General features: G+C 37.0%; 1 protein-coding gene and 1 long non-coding RNA gene across 2 annotated transcripts in view; one reads left to right on the top strand and one right to left on the bottom strand.

Annotated features, from left to right (window-relative positions):
* Positions 1 to 85: 85 nt before the first annotated feature.
* On the bottom strand, positions 86 to 16834 carry LOC140936924 (uncharacterized). Its single transcript, XR_012165421.1, has 2 exons — positions 16770 to 16834; positions 86 to 477 (listed from the first exon to the last, which is right to left on the bottom strand). It is a non-coding gene; the product is annotated as an uncharacterized lncRNA (long non-coding RNA).
* LOC140936923 (voltage-dependent calcium channel type A subunit alpha-1-like) overlaps positions 9458 to 19500 on the top strand; it is a 53457-nt gene continuing 43414 nt past the window's right edge. The window contains exons 1-4 of the mRNA XM_073386428.1: positions 9458 to 9833; positions 10102 to 10206; positions 10349 to 10488; positions 17048 to 17151. Coding sequence (XP_073242529.1) covers positions 9633 to 9833; positions 10102 to 10206; positions 10349 to 10488; positions 17048 to 17151 — 550 coding nt within the window. The 5' untranslated portion in view covers positions 9458 to 9632. The remainder of the gene's footprint in view (positions 9834 to 10101; positions 10207 to 10348; positions 10489 to 17047; positions 17152 to 19500) is intronic.

The raw sequence follows: 19500 nt of genomic DNA on the forward strand, positions 1-19500 counted from the left end.
AACCTTTAACATGCCTTCAGTAAAAAAACGGTTAAACCAACGGTTAAGCAGAAGTGGCGGGCACTAAACACTACAGGCACTGTAATTAGTTCAAAGAATTCTTCTTTTATTGCTTTAATACTAGTACTTTCTAGATATTAGAAGACAAGCATGTAGAACTGATCCTATGCAATCCTTGTCGTCCTTGAATTACCGTGTGTCTTGACAGTGAATAAATAAACAAATAAATAAATACATGAACGAATAAAAGAATGAATAAACAAATCTGACAAGAACTGTTTTTCGACCACCCAACCCTAGAAAACCTCCAAGGAAATCTGTTTGACAGTTAAGCCATAAGCAAAGAACGACCAACTTCAGTGGTTACAACCCAAGAAGTTGAGAAAACTTGAGCCGCATTGAGTTCAAGGAATAGTTAGTTCTCATCCGTCCACATTGTAGCTATTTCCACAAGGCCTTTCCTTCTCTGAAAGGGACCTGAAAGAATCAGAAGCGAAAAATAAGACATTAGGACAACTTTGAAGACACTTCCATGTAAGTGTGAGTGAAAGGGAAAGGTTACATCAGCGACATATAAGCGGGAAACACCCTCCTCGGTCACCCAAATCCTTTAAATCATACAAACCTCATCCACGATAAAGCTTAAAGCGCGAAAACAGCCGTCTCTCCTTGTTCCTTGCCGCTGGGAGCGAGGACAGACGACTGTTTTCGCAGGCTATCGCTTGTAGAGTCGTGTTAAAACATAATGGTGCCAAATGGAAAAATAAAACTGGTGGAATCAATCAAAATATGAGAAAAACTACAACAACAACAACGAACGAAAGAAAACAAAAACAAAACAACACCGGAAGTCCAAACTGCGAGCAGATCATCGGAAAACTTCGAAGAAAAATGACACTGTTCTGACTGTTAGCAGTCGTCTAAAAAGACACAATGAAACCGCAAGTTGGACCCAAGATAACGATTATATTTTGTTATTATTCATTCAAAATATTTCCCCGTTTCTGATTGGTTAAAACCACACGCAAACTTCACCATAACCAGCTGCTGTTGACCAAATTTGGAAAGAATTTTGTCATATTGAACGGACGTTAAAAGTGCACCCTGGTTGCAGGTTACTGAACCGTTGACCGAGAAAACCAGGGAACGAGGTTGGGTGGTTTTGGTAGTTGAAACAAAATAGCGGAACTGACGCAGAACATTATACTCGTTTCACGACGAAATATTGTCTAATATAAAAACATCGCAAGAACAGCAAGACCTTGCAGACCTTAATCTTCTTAACTTCCCGATAAAGATGAATTATCGGTATGAACTTACATCGACCGAGGTTAGCATGTTTTAGCTTCTTTTTAAACTTGGAATTATTTTGAACGAATAATAAAACAATTATTGAATTCGGCTTTCGTAGGATATGAAGAATTCTGCAGATCACGGAGGGTGTTATCCACCTCGGCCGACAACACCCTCCTCGATCTACAGCATTCTTCATATCTTACGAAAGCCGGATTCAAACATTGCTAATTGTTCCTTTACAAAAGGTTTCTCTAAACTCTAAACTTTCACAGCCAACATGAACTTCAAAAAACATAGCCCTACCACCCCCCCTCCCCCACCCCCCGCTCCCACGCACACGTTCTTTGGGATTCGTCACGCGTTCTTGCCCCACGAACGTCGTTCGCTGAAGAGGATTGCGTGACGAGCCAAAAGAACGTCTGCGTGGGAGGCTACCAAAAAGACGGACAGGATGTGGTAAGTGCAGTGTGAGACATCAAACAAATGCCGCCTTTTTGTCTGGAGGCTCAATTCTGCAACTGAAGAGACATGTTCCAAACATACGCACAACGTAATTAGAAGTTCAGACTTTTTAAAAACAGCTTAAGAAGTTCACCTTTTTCGATTCTAGACTAGCGGACACGGGGATATACCAACAAAATTGAGTTATGAAGTCAATCTAAAATCTAAAACTTAAATCAAGATAAAAATATCTTGAACATAAAAACGGAAAAAATAAATTTCAAGGATATGCGTGACGAAGTTGAATGAGGAAGCCAAATAACTAAATTTTCGGGGTGGAAAAAGAATAGGAAGCATGCAGAAAAGATTCGCAAAGGGTTTTTTTCCACTGAATTCGGCATTTTTCGTCTAAAAAGGTAAAAGTTAGCGACATCAAAACAAGGCAAATAATTAACGAAGCAGACAAATTGTTTTGCCAAAGAAAATGAGAAGAAAAGAGGTTTCAATTAGCAGCTGTTTGAATTCTGAGAGGCGGAAATTGCCAGACTAAACTTCTTTGCAGACGAATGGAAGAAATTTTGAATAAGTGAATTTTTCTCTCAGTTTGTATACTAGAAAGGAAACATAACGCCTAATAATAGAAGTTATTAGACTAACTGAATGTCGACAGAGAAAAAGAGAACGAATAAAGCGTGCAGTTTTCCTACCACCTGCTGTACTAAACAATCAACGCCTAGCAAATACAAAGCAAGCACGCTGCATAAGAAGGCGACAGAAGTAAATTGTATTGGCTGACGGTTGAGAGAGTGTAAAAAGCGTCTACTCCTGAAAATGATGGATTGCTTTTTGCAAAGTTTATCAAAATGTGCGACGAAAAGGAAAGAAAATCCAAATTCGTACCTTGTCAATGCACATTTTGATAAACTTTGCAAAAATCATCTTCCTGAAAAATACACTCTAAATAACCCTGAATGACCGACTCAAATAACAACCTTAAGCTTATAACCAGATGGTGACTAAGAAAATAATTATTTCTTGGGTACGTTATTTATAGAAAACTTTTCTGAGGTCCATCAAATAGGCTCCTTGTGCGCATGTACACATTAGTTTATCTAGATGCTCTATTTTGCACCCTAATTTTTATTTGCGCACGCGCATTGCACTGAAACCAGAGACCAGTTAAGGGATTATTTGTAGTCTAACCTGAAAACGAAAGAAACATGGCAAAAACCCCTATTTTCCCGACATGTTGAATAACATACTGCAACTTCTTTAACCCCAACATGTACAGCAAATAAATTTTATACTTCTTCACGTGTGGAAGAATGAATATATGAATTTCGTAAATTTGAACCGCGGAATAAAGAAATAAATGCAAAGAAGATCATAGAAGTTTAAGACGCCACTTATGCAGTTGCGAAAAGGATCGTTGCATTTCTTTCTTCACTTGTGTTGGCGCATTCTACTTATAACACGTATGCATATCTTATGAGAGTAATCACGAGTAAAAGCTTTGATATCTTTTGTAATGGCACTATAGGGAGAATTCCTCAAAAAAATAAAAACTTTTTGTCTTTGAGTCATTTTCTTATGACAGGTCGCCGGCCTGAGAAAATAGCCGATATTTTGCAACGCTACCACTGGTTTCCCCTTGAAATTGACGTCCGAGAAACGAGCGCAGAAATTCCATACTGATGACGTGTCACTATCCAGATCTGGGTAGTGCTTCTGATTGGTCGTACCGCGAGGGAATATTTGCTTTAGCTAATCAGAAGCACTACCCAGATCTAAGTAGTGACACATCATCAGTATGGAATTTTTGCGCTCGTTCCTCATTTTCAAATGGTAAACTCAACAGTTTTTATATTTGCTAATATTTGCGTACTAGATTTGCTGAAATCTGGTTACTGCCAAGATCGCAGGTTTTATGGGTCTGACAAGCCTGACAATCACGCCAACGATTCTAGCTTGATTTTCGAAAACGCAGCATGCGAAAATTGAAGCCATTTTGACTGAACAAGGAAGAGCCAAAACACAACTTGAGTTTCTTGCCCTTGATACAACAATAACATTATTTATTTATTGGCATTTCCATGAGTAGATGGCATTGCCGATTACAATATTGATTATGTTAAGGTAAAGGGGAAAAAAAGGAAATAAGATTATTGTACATAATAATAATGGCTATAATTACAAGAAAAATTCTAACTATATTGCAGCTATGTTTAATGTTCTACTTTCACGTTTTTCGAAGGCCAGAAAAATAAAATGGCCAAGTTTCTTGCAGACAAAGGGATCTACATTATTGAAGAGAAAAAGTATCATAACGTTTGCACTCAATGAGTGAAAATTAGGATATTTATGACTTATAGAATCAAGGACATACTGTCTTTCATTAAGGTAAAGAGCATACTTTCGCATGAAGTCACAGTGTTGCTCTTCTTCGATTTCATTTATGGAACAGTATTGACACAATCTGAGATGTTCAGGAATTTTGGGCGTGCAGTATCTCTCGTATTCTATCATTAATTTATGATTGCTTGTTCTAAATTTTGCCACTATGCGTCGGTGATTCGTGTTTTTATAAGGTCCAAGTAAAGAGATTTCTTGTAGTCTTGTTTCAAAAGTGAGTAAAATTTTAGTTTCTTCTTTAGTTAAATGAGGGAGGATTGATGTGTTATAGCTATTTTAAGAATATTTTGTGTTAACTTAGAAAAGTGGAGAGAACGAGAAGGAAAGAAGAGGAACATAAAAAAAGTAATAAAATCAATGGTTGCACTCTTAGGCTCCAATAAGCTTGATTTATTCGGGGGGTACTAAATTGATTGTGACATCGTGCATAAAAAGAGCAATTGATTTGAAATAGACGATGTTTAGAGAGAGGATAACAGTGGAAAAAAATATGACATTCATGATCTGCATAATGGAAAACCTATATCAAACGAGGGCACGCTTTTGCAACAGACATTTGGTAAATATGAGTCACGGCCACTCGGCCCCAGATGCAGTAAATGGTCTGATTCGTGGGAACAAATGTCTGTTTACACTTATGCCAACTGTTTTGATTATTATTATTATTATTATTATTATTATTATTATTATTATTATTATTATTATTATTATTATTATTATTATGTCGCAGTGTGAAACTTTGGAATGCTGTCCACATTATGAGTAGTATAGGGCGCATAGCGTAACCTACACCACTTGAGAAGCTATTCTTAGAAGTAAAAAAAGGTCGATACGAAACCTAATACGATCCTAAAATACATAATGATATGAATCTCTCTACTTAAAGAGCTAATTTAGAATATTATTAAATTCCGATACTCTGTAAAACCTGCGCTAAGACATGATGATATGATTATCTCTAATAGAGGCCTATTTAGAAAATTATTCAGTTTTTACCTCTCATTATCTCTTATATACCTAAACAAGGCCATCATAATGTGATTATCTCTACTAAAAGCTTATTTATAATAATATCAAACTCTAATGTTCTAAAAAATCTAAGTAAAAACATCAGCAAGCTTGTGTTTCTAGATTTCTAGAGAAAAAAAACCCTAAAAACTGGAGTCCTTAGCGCCCTAACTAAGTATTTATCTGAAATGTTCTGGCAATGTTGAAAGTGTTTGAGATGACCGACTTCTGCATCCGCTCAAGTACGCTCCGTGCTCTCGCTCCAAGTAGCTTCCTCACCGACTTCTCTAGGTGTTTAGAGTAACCACACAGTACGTCAATTATTACGTTGTACTGTTCCACCCTGTAACCATTGTATCTCTGCTTCAGCTCCCACATCATGGGCCTATACTTGAGTGTCTTTTCCTCATCTTTCTTAGCTCTGCTCATAATCCATGGGCAGCTCATTTAAGTTGTGCAGACTTCTTTCCTCTCGTGGCTGACAAGTCGCGCGTCGATCCGATTTGCTCTAACTTCGTTGTGCTCTGCATAGATAACAATTATTCACCGAAGTGGAGGTGGCTAGTGATGGATATTTACCGAAGCCGCGTTAGCGGCGAGGTAAACATCCATCACTAGCCACCGACACTGAGGTGAATAATTGTCTTAGTATATACTAAAAAAGTGAGATAACTGAGCCCAAAAATGATGATTTTTAACTCATTTACTGTTGCCTGCAACGATTACAATTTTGGCGCGCAATGACCGAACGGCCGCTGTCGTCGCTTTTTCTTGCCGGCAAATAAAACTTTTGAAGGCATTTGTTTAGCTCTTGCGGGGAAATTTCCTCAAAAGGAGTTGTGAATTCTTTTTGTATTTAAAATCATTCTGTAGTTCTGGTAGGCTGGTTTTGGCATCACCGGTGAGTACCATGGTGGAACCTCTACTATTAACCCATGCTCTCGCAGGAGCTCAAAATACAGAATCTTCAAAGCTGCATTATGCCTGTATAGGTACTTGGTTTGTGCCAGGGAGGAACATCCAGCCAATACATGTGCAACGCTCTCCACTACCTTCCCACATAATCTGCATAGGACTTCGCCGTCGGTGGAGGTTTGCGTCTTCTCCTTTGTGTAGAGCTTCGTAGGTAACAACTGCTCATACAGTTCATACATGCCCGCGATGGTATATGTAGGGCATGTAGCCCAACCTTTTAACCATGCAAAGCAGCTGGTTATGCTTAGGCTCTCATCTTCCCACCTGATACGGAATAACTTTCCTTGCCACTTTTTGTCTTTAGCGATCTCCAAGAACTGCTTCTCTTGAGATTGCTTCAACAGATTCCCAGCTCTCGCTGCAGTTACCACCTTTCCTTCTGATGTAACACACACTGGATTTAGAGTATCAAGCTGAAGTGTGATGTTGAGTTCTTCAGCGTACTTAGCTGCTTCCTTTACGAGCGACTGGTGGCCTGATGCCATGGCGTGTTCTTCAAATTCTCTAACTGCTTCCACAGTCTTATTATTATTATTATTATTATTATCATTATTATTATTATTATTATTATTATTATTATTATTATTATTATTTTATTAATAAAAATAAATGTGGTTTCTACGTACTATTGTTGTCATTGTTGTTATAATGTACCGAGATTACAAGCCACTGTTCAGGAAATGAGCCCGCGCTCAGGCCTCCACCGACCGAGAGAGCAGCGGAAATCGAGCCTACTGTTGTCACTGAATAAGTACCCCCAAGCATTCACCATAGTTTTTACGTTCCAGAGAAATGAATTGTTAGTATCGTGGTCAAAGGGTTTTAGATTTACTTGGTAGTTCAGCAGTAATTCGACGCAACTCCGATTCAGCACCTCCTCGAACTGGCCTGAATTTAATGACTGTTCCGAACATCCCATCTTCTATGAAACCTTCCTGAATAACTCAGCAACGTTTTAGAAATATTTTGCTCTTTTCCAAATCCGATGTCTAGTAAGTTTTGTTTTGAAACATTTTGCACTTTTCGTACCAAAGCATTGGTTTTGGCGGCTTGTAAGTTAAACAGTACTTTTTAAGATGACTTTAGTCATACAGAAAGCCGAGGAAACATAGATCAAAAGTCCAAAGGCGGAAGTTAAGTTTATCTTAGGAAAAAACTAAATTAAGATCCAAAAACAACTCAAGCAATGAATCAAATATTCAAATAAAACTAAAAGAATTTTTTCTTTAAAGCTATTTTATTGTTTTTGGTGATTTTTTTAATATAGAGGAGAAATTTAATATCTCACAAAAGAGCAACGAGGGCAAAAATAAGGCTTTTGAATTTGGATTAAAAAGAAACTCAACTCTTTGGATTGTATGAGACGTGACTGATTCTACAATGAGATAACACTTGAGGAACCGAATCAAATGAACTACACAATCGATAATTTTTCAATCAACAAGGGAACAGATTCGGCAAAAACCGAAACAATTGCGAAAGCTCAGTCGCTCATCAGGTGTAAAGATGACGGCAGATTTTTCAATTTCTGAAGTCAAAGTTGAGCAAAAACAAAGTGAATCAACTGAGATTTGAATGTAAACCAAGCGTCGTCTTTTTCAAGCTTTCGGGACTTTGAATGAAAAGTTTCAGACACACATTCACGTATATGAACGATTGTGTGCAAATCATATTTTTCTGTTGATCCATTGGTGTCCGTATTTCTTTTTATAGTGGTATTTTGTGTGAAAATCTGAGGCCATCACATGTAACATTGATTTAAAACATTTTACATGCACTTTGAAAACAAGCCCCTGACGATACTTTCGTTTTAAAGCTCGAGGGTTTAGCCTGAATTTCTGTCCTCTCACATCGTCTAAAGATAAAAGAAGCATTGTGCTAACTAACAATGCGAAAAGAAATTTTGAAAAATCAATTTCCGGCAAGTAGCCTGGAAAAAAAGCATTTGCAAGGACGGCTCGGAAGCCAATGTGTGAAGAATCTAAAAAAATCTCGTTTGTAAGTTGACAAATCGACAGCTGTCGAAAAGCATATTCATAATTTATACCGGTTAAATTAAAACAAGACAAGAGAGAGATGAATTAAAACTAACACAAGCTAACGTCAAACTTGTCTTTTATTCTCATGTCGACAAAGTACGCGCACAGATTTAGGGACGAACAAAGTTACTGCTGCGAACAGCGGTCGCTTAAGTTGGGAAGGAGTAAAACTCTCGGAAACATTTTGTTCAAAGTAATTCGATTATACCAAACCAAGCCTTATCTCGAAAGAAAGCATAAATATTGCAAAACTTCGAGAGACGCTCCACTCAGTTTAAGAAGGGGAAAACATGTAACACGACAGAGCGACGTATATTTTGGACGTTAAAAATATTCTTTGATTTAGGCATTTTAGTCGACACAGCGCCTTAAAAAGTACTATTACAACTTTATGTGTTTGGAAAACTCGAAGCCTGTGAGGAGTCTGGTGGTATCACCTGTCCACTGAGGCCTAATGAGAGCGAATAAAAAGCGAACGACTTGTTGATGTTTTCTTATGAGCTGGTACAAGTACCACTCGCGTACCCTACTTAAGCTTTAACTGACGGAACTCGTTGGTATTTTCCCCATGCACTGTTATTTTTTGCGAGGGCTAAATACGCAGAGAAAAAAAGGAACTGAATCAAAAGAGATCCGAGAAAAACGAATTTATAGCAATGAGAGATGAAATTAGACGAAGACAACGTTTTAAGGAATGTGTGCGCAAATTTTCGGGCGAACACATAGATTCGAAACATCACTTGGTAAATTATATCTTATATAAATAAAGCTTCTGTTTGTGTTGTGGGTGTTCAATGCTAAAATGATCTTCGTTAGTGATTGCTTTAAAACCACCTCTGCCATTCGAACGAAAGAGATTGAATTCTCTGACACGGGCTTGACAGGATAATATGCAACACTAATAATTTGCCGCTACAAAACGGGAAATAACGTGAACCAAATTATGGTTGAAATTCCGCCCACCCTAGAACTGTGCGGGAGTCTTCCGAGGGGACTGTCCGAGCCAACAGCATTCTTAATGAATACAACAGATTATCCCTTAAAAGTCTCGTTTAACTGGTCCTTAAACCAAAACAAATTGAAGTCTTTTTACGCCGCTGTTGCTGAAAAAGCGAGTTTTTGTCCGAGTCTGTCAGGGTATAACAGGTGAAACGAGGAAAATCACACCGAAGCGTAGTTTCTCATTCTGCATTCACACCCAACGAAGTACCAGTCATTGTCACGTGACCCACCTGTGCCGGCCTCTTTTGATAGGCCACTTGATTATAGACTCGGTTTCTAATTAGCATACGGTGTCAAGGCAAGAGAAGGAAGCCCAAAACCTGAATGATTGAATCGCTTCTAGGCGGTTAAATTTATGGCTGGAAACAAACTTTCGCGTGCACGAGCGCGCCACGCAAGCCGGCTGTAGCGTGAGATTTTCGCCTGAATGAGGCTAGAAAATAACTTAAAGCAGGAGAAATGGCGGACACTCGAAGACCTTCCTCGGTTCCCTCAGAGGACTTCTATAAAACGCGTATGGCCAACTCGAATAATTCGCGCAAGTCTTCTGTACAAGCTGGAAGAGGAACACCACAACTTCTATGTTCCGATCGCTCACTCTTCATCTTTTCAAAGGAAAATATCATTCGAAGAGAATGCAAGAGAATCGTCGAATCTAAAGTATCCTTTGAGCCGTTACGGACACATCAGTAGAAAATGTTTTTTTAGCCTTGGCGTTGTCGGAGTTTGTTGTCGTCTATGGCAAAGTGGAGCGTGCGTGATAAATTCTTTGTCAGTGTTGAGTGTTTTGAAACCTGAGGGGAATTTTTCTGTCCTCTATTTAGTGAGTCTTCGACGCTATTGTGGGATAGTTTTTTCCATATAATTTTATTTTTTGACTTATCTGTGAATTTATGTTCGTATGATATATTCCTTAACTGAAGACAAGCCTTTTGAATATTTTATTCTATTGACTATCTTTGTCAATTGCATCTTACTGGCCGCTAATACTCCTTTGCCCGAAAACGACAAGTCAGACCGAAACATTAAACTAGTAAGTAACAATTTTTCTAGTTTTATCCTTCCTTAACAAAACAGCGAAACGACACCGCACTGCAGTGAGCGAAACTGTCACGACTAGGCCGCTACAAGGACAGAAATAACTTACGCTTGCTGCTATTTATCCTATCTTTCAGGAAAGCGCCGAAGTATATTTATTAGCGATATTCTGCCTAGAAGCTCTTTTAAAAATTATAGCCCTGGGATTTGTGCTACACAGCGAATCATACCTCAGGAACGGATGGAACGTGTTGGATTTCGTGGTTGTAGTAACCGGGTTAGTACGTATACAGCATGTGTGTGTGTATATGCAACATAATGTCAGAGAGCTATATTCATCGGTGTATGTCGTTGTAATTTTCACTGATAAATTTCAATATTTAAACAACCATTAAAATATGTAGATTTGCCTTGGAAAAAAATACTTTGATGGAAAAACATTGGCTGCAATTTGTCTGGACTGGGAATTGATCAAATTTCGCTAAACGCGGATATTAAGCTTGAAAAGTGCACCGATCGGTAACGGAAACCGATCGGACGAGAGCGCGCTCTTGACAACTCTAAAGCACTAAGCAATTATACTAGCCGTAAACATGACAACAACTACGTTGAATTAAACGATATTGAATCTGATCCACGCTCCACAAAGCACAGTGCGTCACTATAGCCTGTGTTAAACTGGCTCGCTTGCACGACTTAACGCATCGAAGAAAACATAGTCTAAAAGTAACGAGAGAAAGTCGCTCAAGCGAGACAAAAGACTCAGTCACGCATACACAGTATAATACTGATAATAATAGCATGGCTCTAGTAAAAGTTACGAGTATTCTTTTGAAAGCTGACCGTAAGCCGATTGTTACAGCCATGCGCCTTGTAGATGGGAAAATTGTATTTGTATTAACCGATTATCTGTTCGCTCGTACGTTGCGGGTGTTGGAATTTTCCATTTAAATTTCACGCGAATCTCCTTAAATCGTTTTAAACCAGGCGTTGAGAACAACAACCAAACTTCGTTTAATCGTCTAATGCGCTATTATTCCGTCGAAAAACGTCGTCTGCGTACAGTTTCGACTGAAAAGGATCGGACCAGAGCGAGCATTCCACAGCGCAGAATAATTTTATATCAAAACTTCTGCCTCGTTTAAATTATTTAAAGTCGCTGAAGTAAGTAACCGTGATGTATAAAAAGTCAACATGAGAAAACGAATCGGCCACTATTTGACGGAGGGTCCGCTATTTCCTTCAAATTGAAAATAAATGGGCAAATGACTCTAAAGAAAACAGTAGACAGACATTTCAAGCGATTTAGAACAAGCTGAGGTTTTACTCTAGCCCTCAATTAAACAGCAATATCTCTGAAAGCAAGCAGTAACGCTGCACGCGACTTAAAATGAAATACAAATAAAGTCAATCTACACGGGACGACGCATTTCTTTCTCAGCACCTCTACAACAGGTGCATGTTGAATTCTCGCGCCAAGTGTATTTTCCCGAGAACAGATTACAACGAATAATCGACTTATGAATTGTGTACTATAAACATGGTAATTCTTTCGACGACGGTATAAACATGACTCGCTGAAATCTACGTTCACTTTAACAAGCAAAAATTCTGCAGTATCTATGGCAACAGGAATGTCATAATCCAAATGCGTTAAAAAGCCGGGTTTAAGTAAAAAACACTAATCGCGTTCATTGAAAATTTTCCGAAAGAGTAACTTGAGTTAGAAGACGTATTGAATCCACGCGTAACATTAACACTTAAGCCAATGACTCATTCCAGAGGAACGCGGTTGCGACATTGTTTTAGTTTTTGTTTTATCAAAAGTCATTGGGAAATCGTGCGTGAAATTGTAGCTAGGGTAAAATGCCAGAGCCAAGAAGTATGTCACGGCCAGTTCTGGTGGTCAAACAACTTCAAGTTTCATATTTTTCTTGTTCTAAAACCAATTGTTGACAGAACGGGTAATTAATAATTCAAAACTGCAGGGTGTTCGGCAGCTTCACAGTTTTCGTCCAGTACACCTGTCAAAATCACCTAAGTCAACATAAAAAAGTTGCCATTTTATCGCTAAAGTAGCAAACTCTGTTTCGTAATCCGTTACAAACAACTTTCGCCAAGTCTTTAGTTGACAGTTCATCATTATTTCAAAGAGAAGCGAATGCTATCTGAATATTTACATTACAAAAACGATTTTTATGTAAATGCATTTTGCATCATTTCACAAAAACTTTCACAAAAAAGAACACGCGTTTATTTCGTTTTCCGCTCTCGCCTGAAATTACCTGCGGGTAATTTGAGTCTAATAAAATTTTATAAACAAAACCCTGCAAATGTTTAACTTGTATCGAAAAAATGTTAAACAGAGAAAGTTGCCTTCCTTTGTAGGTAAATGGCCGAAAAGTAAAGTTCCTTAGCCACTATCATATAATTAATTGACAAATTTTGGCCACTGAGCATCGATTCATGGCATAGAAGTTTACCTTTATCGCCCGATAGTGTCAATAATTTTGTCTTGTTTACATCAACTTAAACTAAACTGTGTTTGTAGAAATTATAAAACTGCTGTATGAAATCTTTTAACCAACATGGTACTATTTCTCAATTCGCTTAAACAAGTGTGAAATGCAAATACGCCTACAGGTAGTTATTACGTCTGGAACATTTGCTAAAGTGTCACTTTGAACAATTAAGTCTGAAAAAATATGAATTTTTTTTCTTGTACATGTATAATAAAGTTGAAATTTGGAGAAGCTACTTCTTAACTTAAGAGAAGCTTATACATATTTGGTAGGTGTTTAGAGTGACTCTTGCAAAATATTATTGATATTCAGTGAAAACTTTGAAAACAAGATGGCTTTAATCCACAATTATGAAAGGACAAAGCCAGGGCATTTAACCAGAACAACAGCAACACACAGAGAGGGAAAGTTCACAATGAAGTACAGACTGTTAAACTGTACTAGCAACAGTTTTCTGCTCAGTGTATAAAGTTGGAAACGAAAGAAAAACGCAGCATGAATAATTACACCAAATAGAAAATTACATTGCATTTGCCGACTGACATTAATTTTCTTTAACAGTTGCATCATCATCATTAATATTCTGAGCACACTTTATGGACATCTTTTTAACCCAAGAAAACACCGAAAAGTGCACTTGTCTTTCAAAATAAAATTGAAACCTCTAATTAATAGAAAGTATATATATTAAGAAAGTTTAGTCAAAATTTAGTAGGCATGGTAACAGGAATTTTAGTTAGAAATGTGGTATTAAATGTTACAAAAATACCCTAATTACAACTAGCATTAACGGCCGTGGTGTTGCATTTGTTTTAAAAATAAATTATAGATTGTTACCTTTAAGACAATTCCTAAGATCTTTAATGAAATAAAAAAAGAGAAATTCGTTGAATATAAATTTGCAAAAAAATAGTAATATCATAAAAAATGGCACAGTTTAAAGGTAAAATACTTTCTGTGAACAGTTTCCATAATTACACACCAGTTATAATTTTACTCATTGCAGTTATTAGTAATTATTATTTATTGTTGGTAGTACAATCACCTGGAAACATTGATCAGGGTTGTCAAAAGTAGCCGGCTGCCGGCGAAAATCGCTGCCTACTTGGTTAGTATTGGCCAGCTACTCTGCTTAGCATTTCTTTGTGGATGGCGTTTTTTAAATAAATATCCCAGGCTTGGCCACTTACTTTGACAACTCAGCCGTCTACTTCAAAACTTTCTGACAACCCTGATTGATGGATTTCCATACAGCATTGGCAGATGTATGTATAGAGTTCTATAAGAAATTAGTAAAATCCAACTAGTGGTCTATTATCAATGCTGCATTCTGAGTGGCTGAGCTACTAATAGACTATATGTTATAGCCCACTAGTAGCAAAAAGTGTGAACTTTTTGCCAGCAAAAAAGGATTAAAGTCTAGCTTTAACTAGCTAAAAGTTTTTTGACCAACTAGTTGGATTTTACTAAAACAATTATTCCTCTTGCCCTCATAGCCTCTGAGTCAATAGCCCATTCGGCCTTCATCCTTGTGGGCTATTGACTCAGAGCCCATTCGGGCTTGAGGAATAATTGTTAAATAATGTCATTCATAATCAAATGGATAGCTGTAATGAATAAATTCTAATGCTTTTTTTTAACTAAATTTAATGGTTCTTTATCAAATGGTCCTTTAGTACTATTACAAGCCTAAAGTGCCTGTTCACACAGTAAAAAGGCTTGCTGAATTTCCGTCTACTTTACAGAAAACTGCATAATATATTAATGAAAACTGCATGTAGGGTATATGACATTGTGACAAACAAATGTGCGCATAAGAAAAATTTCTCAAAGTTTTAAATTCGCACAACATAATTAAAAAAAGCTCTTTAATGGCAAAAAGTGAAAGCTGTTTGAATTGCAGCCTAATTGAAGGCTAGTTTAAAAAGGACAATGCCTTCTATGAATGTTTTCCACTATTGCACAATTGTAGTTATAATTCATTGCACTTGCACATGCAAGTTATTCATTATTATTTACATTAACAAATTATTGGTTATTAAATCACCTAAACCGAGATGGATTTTCATCAAAAGTTGGCACACATTACTTGTAAGCAGAAGTTAACCCCAAGCAAAATACATGTAATTTAGCAAACAAAGTGCTATTAGCAAAACAGTAATTTAGCAGGGATGGCTAAGGAGAATGAATTCAATAAAACTGCTCTTTTAAGTAAACCGTTCTTAGTAATTAAATGCCTAAAATGCTTGTTCATACAATTACAAAGGCTTACATGATTTTACCAATAATTTATGGATAGCTGCATAATATATTAATGAAAACTGCATGTAGGATAGACCATATTTTGATAAAAACATATGCATTTAAGTAAATTTCCAAAATTATAAATTGGCAAAGAATGGAAAACTAAGGCCAAGGACAACAAAAGAACTGTAAAAGAGATCTTAATTAAGTAAAATTTGTCTACTGGTCAATTCAAACTCATTCAGACTAACTGGAGAAAGACATCAAACTTCATGAACCTAATAAGCTCAGTTTGGTTTGGATCATGAAAGTTTGATGTTCAGCTTTTGTCTTTTAAAACATAGTATTGAAACAAGTAAACTAACTTTTCTCTGACCCAAGTTAAACATCCCTCACCAAGTTATGACCAAAATTAATATGCTTGCAAAAAATACACAGCTACCATGACATCTAACCACAACTCGAAGTTTTCTTTTCCATGTAGTTTTGATTATTATTTACAACCAATAACTGAGTCCCAAACATTTTGAGCTCATCCTTGTACAATTCAATCTAATGTCCTTTTTTGCAAAGACATTCAGAAATAAAAATCACATGGTATTTCCTTGCACTAACAATAAACTTCTCTTTGCCTCCCGGAACCTAAAAATTATAATCAGCCTTGCCATATTTTGGTTCTCCAAAACAGCATTTATGTTTTGCTTGTCTAGAAAAGTGATGATCCCAAGAAAATAAACAAAGTATGTACATGTACTAAAGGACCACCCTCCCCTGCCCTATCCATAAAGGAATGAACAGCTACAGTGAATGAGTTCTAATACTCTTTTTTAGGAAATGGATTTTTTGAATTGCATGCTTAAAATGCTTATTCGTACAGTTAAAAGGCTTGTTGATTTTACTACTTTATGTAATGACAACTTCATGCAATACAGCAACGTTTTGCCTATCTAGAAAACTTATGATCCCCTGATAATACGTGGATGTAATGTTTTTAGCAGTGTGATAGGTATACAGCAGTGATTTGACAATATTCTCTGCAAATTAATCACCATCATCATTGATCTCTCTTGGTAGTAAATTTTCACAACATTGTAAAAGATTTCCTCATATAAAATATTAAGACATAACCTGGACAAACTTCTTCTAGTACCATACCCAAAATACCCATCACTGTCCTTGTTTGGATCACTACTTGTATAAAATGTAAACAATAATTTATACAGTGTACTTCCCAGCCTACTTTAAAATCATCTGTAATGGTAAAATGACTGCTGAATTACAAACATTTTCAACAATCCGAAAGACTACCCAAAAGCAGGGTGTTCAATATGCATTGGAGATCAAAGAATTCTCTGTTTACTACACAGACTAACGAAAACCATGCAAAAGTGACAGTCCTTTTAGCCTACCACTTCAAACTTTTGGAAGCCATTTCTTCAGGAATTCTAAATAGGCTTTAATGTGTTTATTTCTTTGTTTCAAAAAAAACCCCTGAAAGTTCTTTTTTTTCTTCTTTACAACTGGCACAGTGTCCAATTGATGTATTTTTAGACATGAAGGACAAAGTTTTAACATGCAATGGTTACATGCACAAATTCACCACCTTTGAGCCAAAGGAAACCTTAGCCTAAAGCTTAATGTGATGTAGGTTCTTCAAGAGCCAAGCTCCCCAGTTACAGAAAGACCAATACCATATCTCATAAGAAACCATCAAGCAGAAATTGTGAAAATACTTTTGTTATCTGTAACACCAACTGCAACAAATTAACTTAGTAGTTACTTTCAATCTTACCTTCCAAGACTTAGTACCACCATGGGAATCATGTGATAGGTTTATGGTACCTTATCTGAAACTAAAAAATAAACAATGTAAATTTCCTTAAAATCATTGCACCAATTTTTGTAACTGGCAACTAGAAAATCACTAGATTTCAGCCCTGAATTTTAAGGATCCCGCTTATGAAGAATAATAATATTTTTAAAAAATCTTAACCTGTTCTTTACGCTTATACATAATTTTTTTCTCACATTCATGACAAATGTTTTGACTATTAAAGTTTTTAATTTCAGCCTTTTGAGCCTGCCAGAACTCCAAGTTTTCAATGCTGGGAGTCTAAAGGCTCTAAGAGCAGCAAGAGTGCTAAGGCCACTCAAGCTAGTATCAGGAATTCCAAGTAAGTCAACAAAATATGTTAACATATTTACAGTCAGGCCTGTATTACCCTTTCATGTCCAGAGTCAATTATGGAATCATGAAATGCTGTTCTACAATCCTGGACAAAAAGTGTTGGGACAGTTGTACAGTTCGAACACTTTTGAACACAGGCGAAATTGTATCCACACACTACTAACACTGCACGTCCCTACCCTCTCCCCACAGATCTTTCAACATTGTATTGAGTGTGGAAGGGGGAGGGGATAAGGATTCGTAAAATGACAGCACTGCTTTTTACGACACTACTTGTGACACACATAGAATTGCAGTTATGCTCTGACTGTCCCAAGGACTTTTGTCCAGGATTGTAGCTTTTGAGTTTGGATGAAATCATGTGGCGTAACCATTTACATGAGACCTCTTAACCCTTTAAGCCCCAGTATCCACATACAAATTCTCCAAACTGATGTCCATACATTTCCTTAAGGAATTAGTTGAGAGAATTTGATGATAGATCGGGGCATTTTCTCTCAGATGATCATTTCATTAATTCTCATAACTTATCTCTTGACAGTGTATGGATATTGTTAGGAGAAAATTGATGTTGGTCACTATTGGAACTTAAAGGGTTAATCAGTTCTTTCACATGGTAATACATGTATTTATTGTGAATGTTGCCAGGTTTTGAGTCTGTGCATGAAATCCTGTGGTGTGACCATTCAAATGAAACCTTCTCAGTAGTACTTTCAGATGGTACTATTTATTGTGAATGCTGCTCTAAGTTTTGAGTCTGTGCATGACATCATATCGTGTGACCATAGAAACTGAATCTCCTAAGTGCTCAGCACATGGTACGATCCATTTAGCTTGTAGCTCCAACAAAAAAAACTTTTCAGCAGTACATTCACATGGTACTGTTTATTTAGAATGTAGTTTTAACTTTTGAGTCTGTGGATAAAATCTTATAGTGTGACCATTGAAATGAAACCTCTTCAGATGTACTTTCACATGGTACTATTTGATTCAGTATGCTGTTCTAACTTTTGAGTTTGTACATAAAATCCTATGGTGTGGCCATTCAAATGAAACCTCTTCAGAAGTACTTTCACATAGTACGATTTATTTACGAGTAGCACAGCTGTACACTCTATGTGGTTTTAAGCCTCTTGTGGTTGACATACTTGTGACCAGTGTTTTCCACCCACTGGGAATGACTTTGATTAATCAGGAACAGAATGCAATATTGGAATTAAAAGCCAATGTTAACATTGATAACTGGCAACACAGTAAGCCAAATGTATTTTTAGTGGACTTGCTATAGACAATTCTTCCACCGAGTTACAGATTCTTCTTCATATTTAAAACTTTTCATTAAGTGAACACAAATAAGGTCAGCTGTTTTAATCTACAAACAGTTGTTTACATTTTGTCTTATGCCCTTCAAACTTCAAATGTTAGAAGTCAAAACATTTCATGTTTGCTTCAATGAAAACATGTTTTTCCATCATGTGCCCATGTTGTGCTTCAATTTTACCCTTGGTATAGATTTTCTTTTCTGTTTTTTGGTGGGGAGGGCATGGCAATGCACGATAATGTGAATGGAAAATAATAATTGAACCAAGAATTTGGGGGAGAACGGTGAACCACAACAACCACACTTAGATAAAAATGGCAATAGGGAGGACTTTGTACAAATTAATTATTTTAAAATTTGTGTTAGTATTAATTGGTGCAAGTCAACCAAACTGCAGCAGATGAAGTGACCTGAATTCCTATGGGTTGCATCAGATGCACCTTTGAAAATGAATATGTCTCGCAGGGTTGAAATGGAAGTTGACTTGTTTATTGGGCTATCGCCTTTTATAGCAATACCTCCTACCCCCCTTCCCATCCCCTGTTTGAGGACTTACCTTTTCTTCTTACCCCTGAAGATTAAATAAAGTTGTATTTACTCCTGAAGACTTGCATAAGATATAGGTCCACCCACTGAAGAATATGGGTCTACCCCTGAAGAATTTCGTGAAAATTGTAGCTTTACCCTAAAATAATTCCATATTTTTTTTCTCTATTCCCAAAGGAATCCTCAATTTCTATTATTATACCGAAGAGCTCCATTTGTACTCACCCAGGGGAGGAGGGATGAATGTTAAATGCGACAGCCCATTTCAGGCCTGGGGTAACACTAAGTAATATTTTGTGCAAGATGTGTCACAACAAACTAATTGCTGCAAGTTGTTGGCCTACAATGTTGCGTCCGTTTGCAAAAACCAGTTTCCAACTTTGCGCTACAACTCCCAACAACACGCAACAACATGCAACTAGTGTGCAAACGGACGCAACATGTAACATACAACAATGTTGGGAGTTG

Source organism: Porites lutea, chromosome 5, assembly GCF_958299795.1.
Source record: "Porites lutea chromosome 5, jaPorLute2.1, whole genome shotgun sequence".
Lineage (NCBI taxonomy): Eukaryota > Metazoa > Cnidaria > Anthozoa > Scleractinia > Poritidae > Porites > Porites lutea.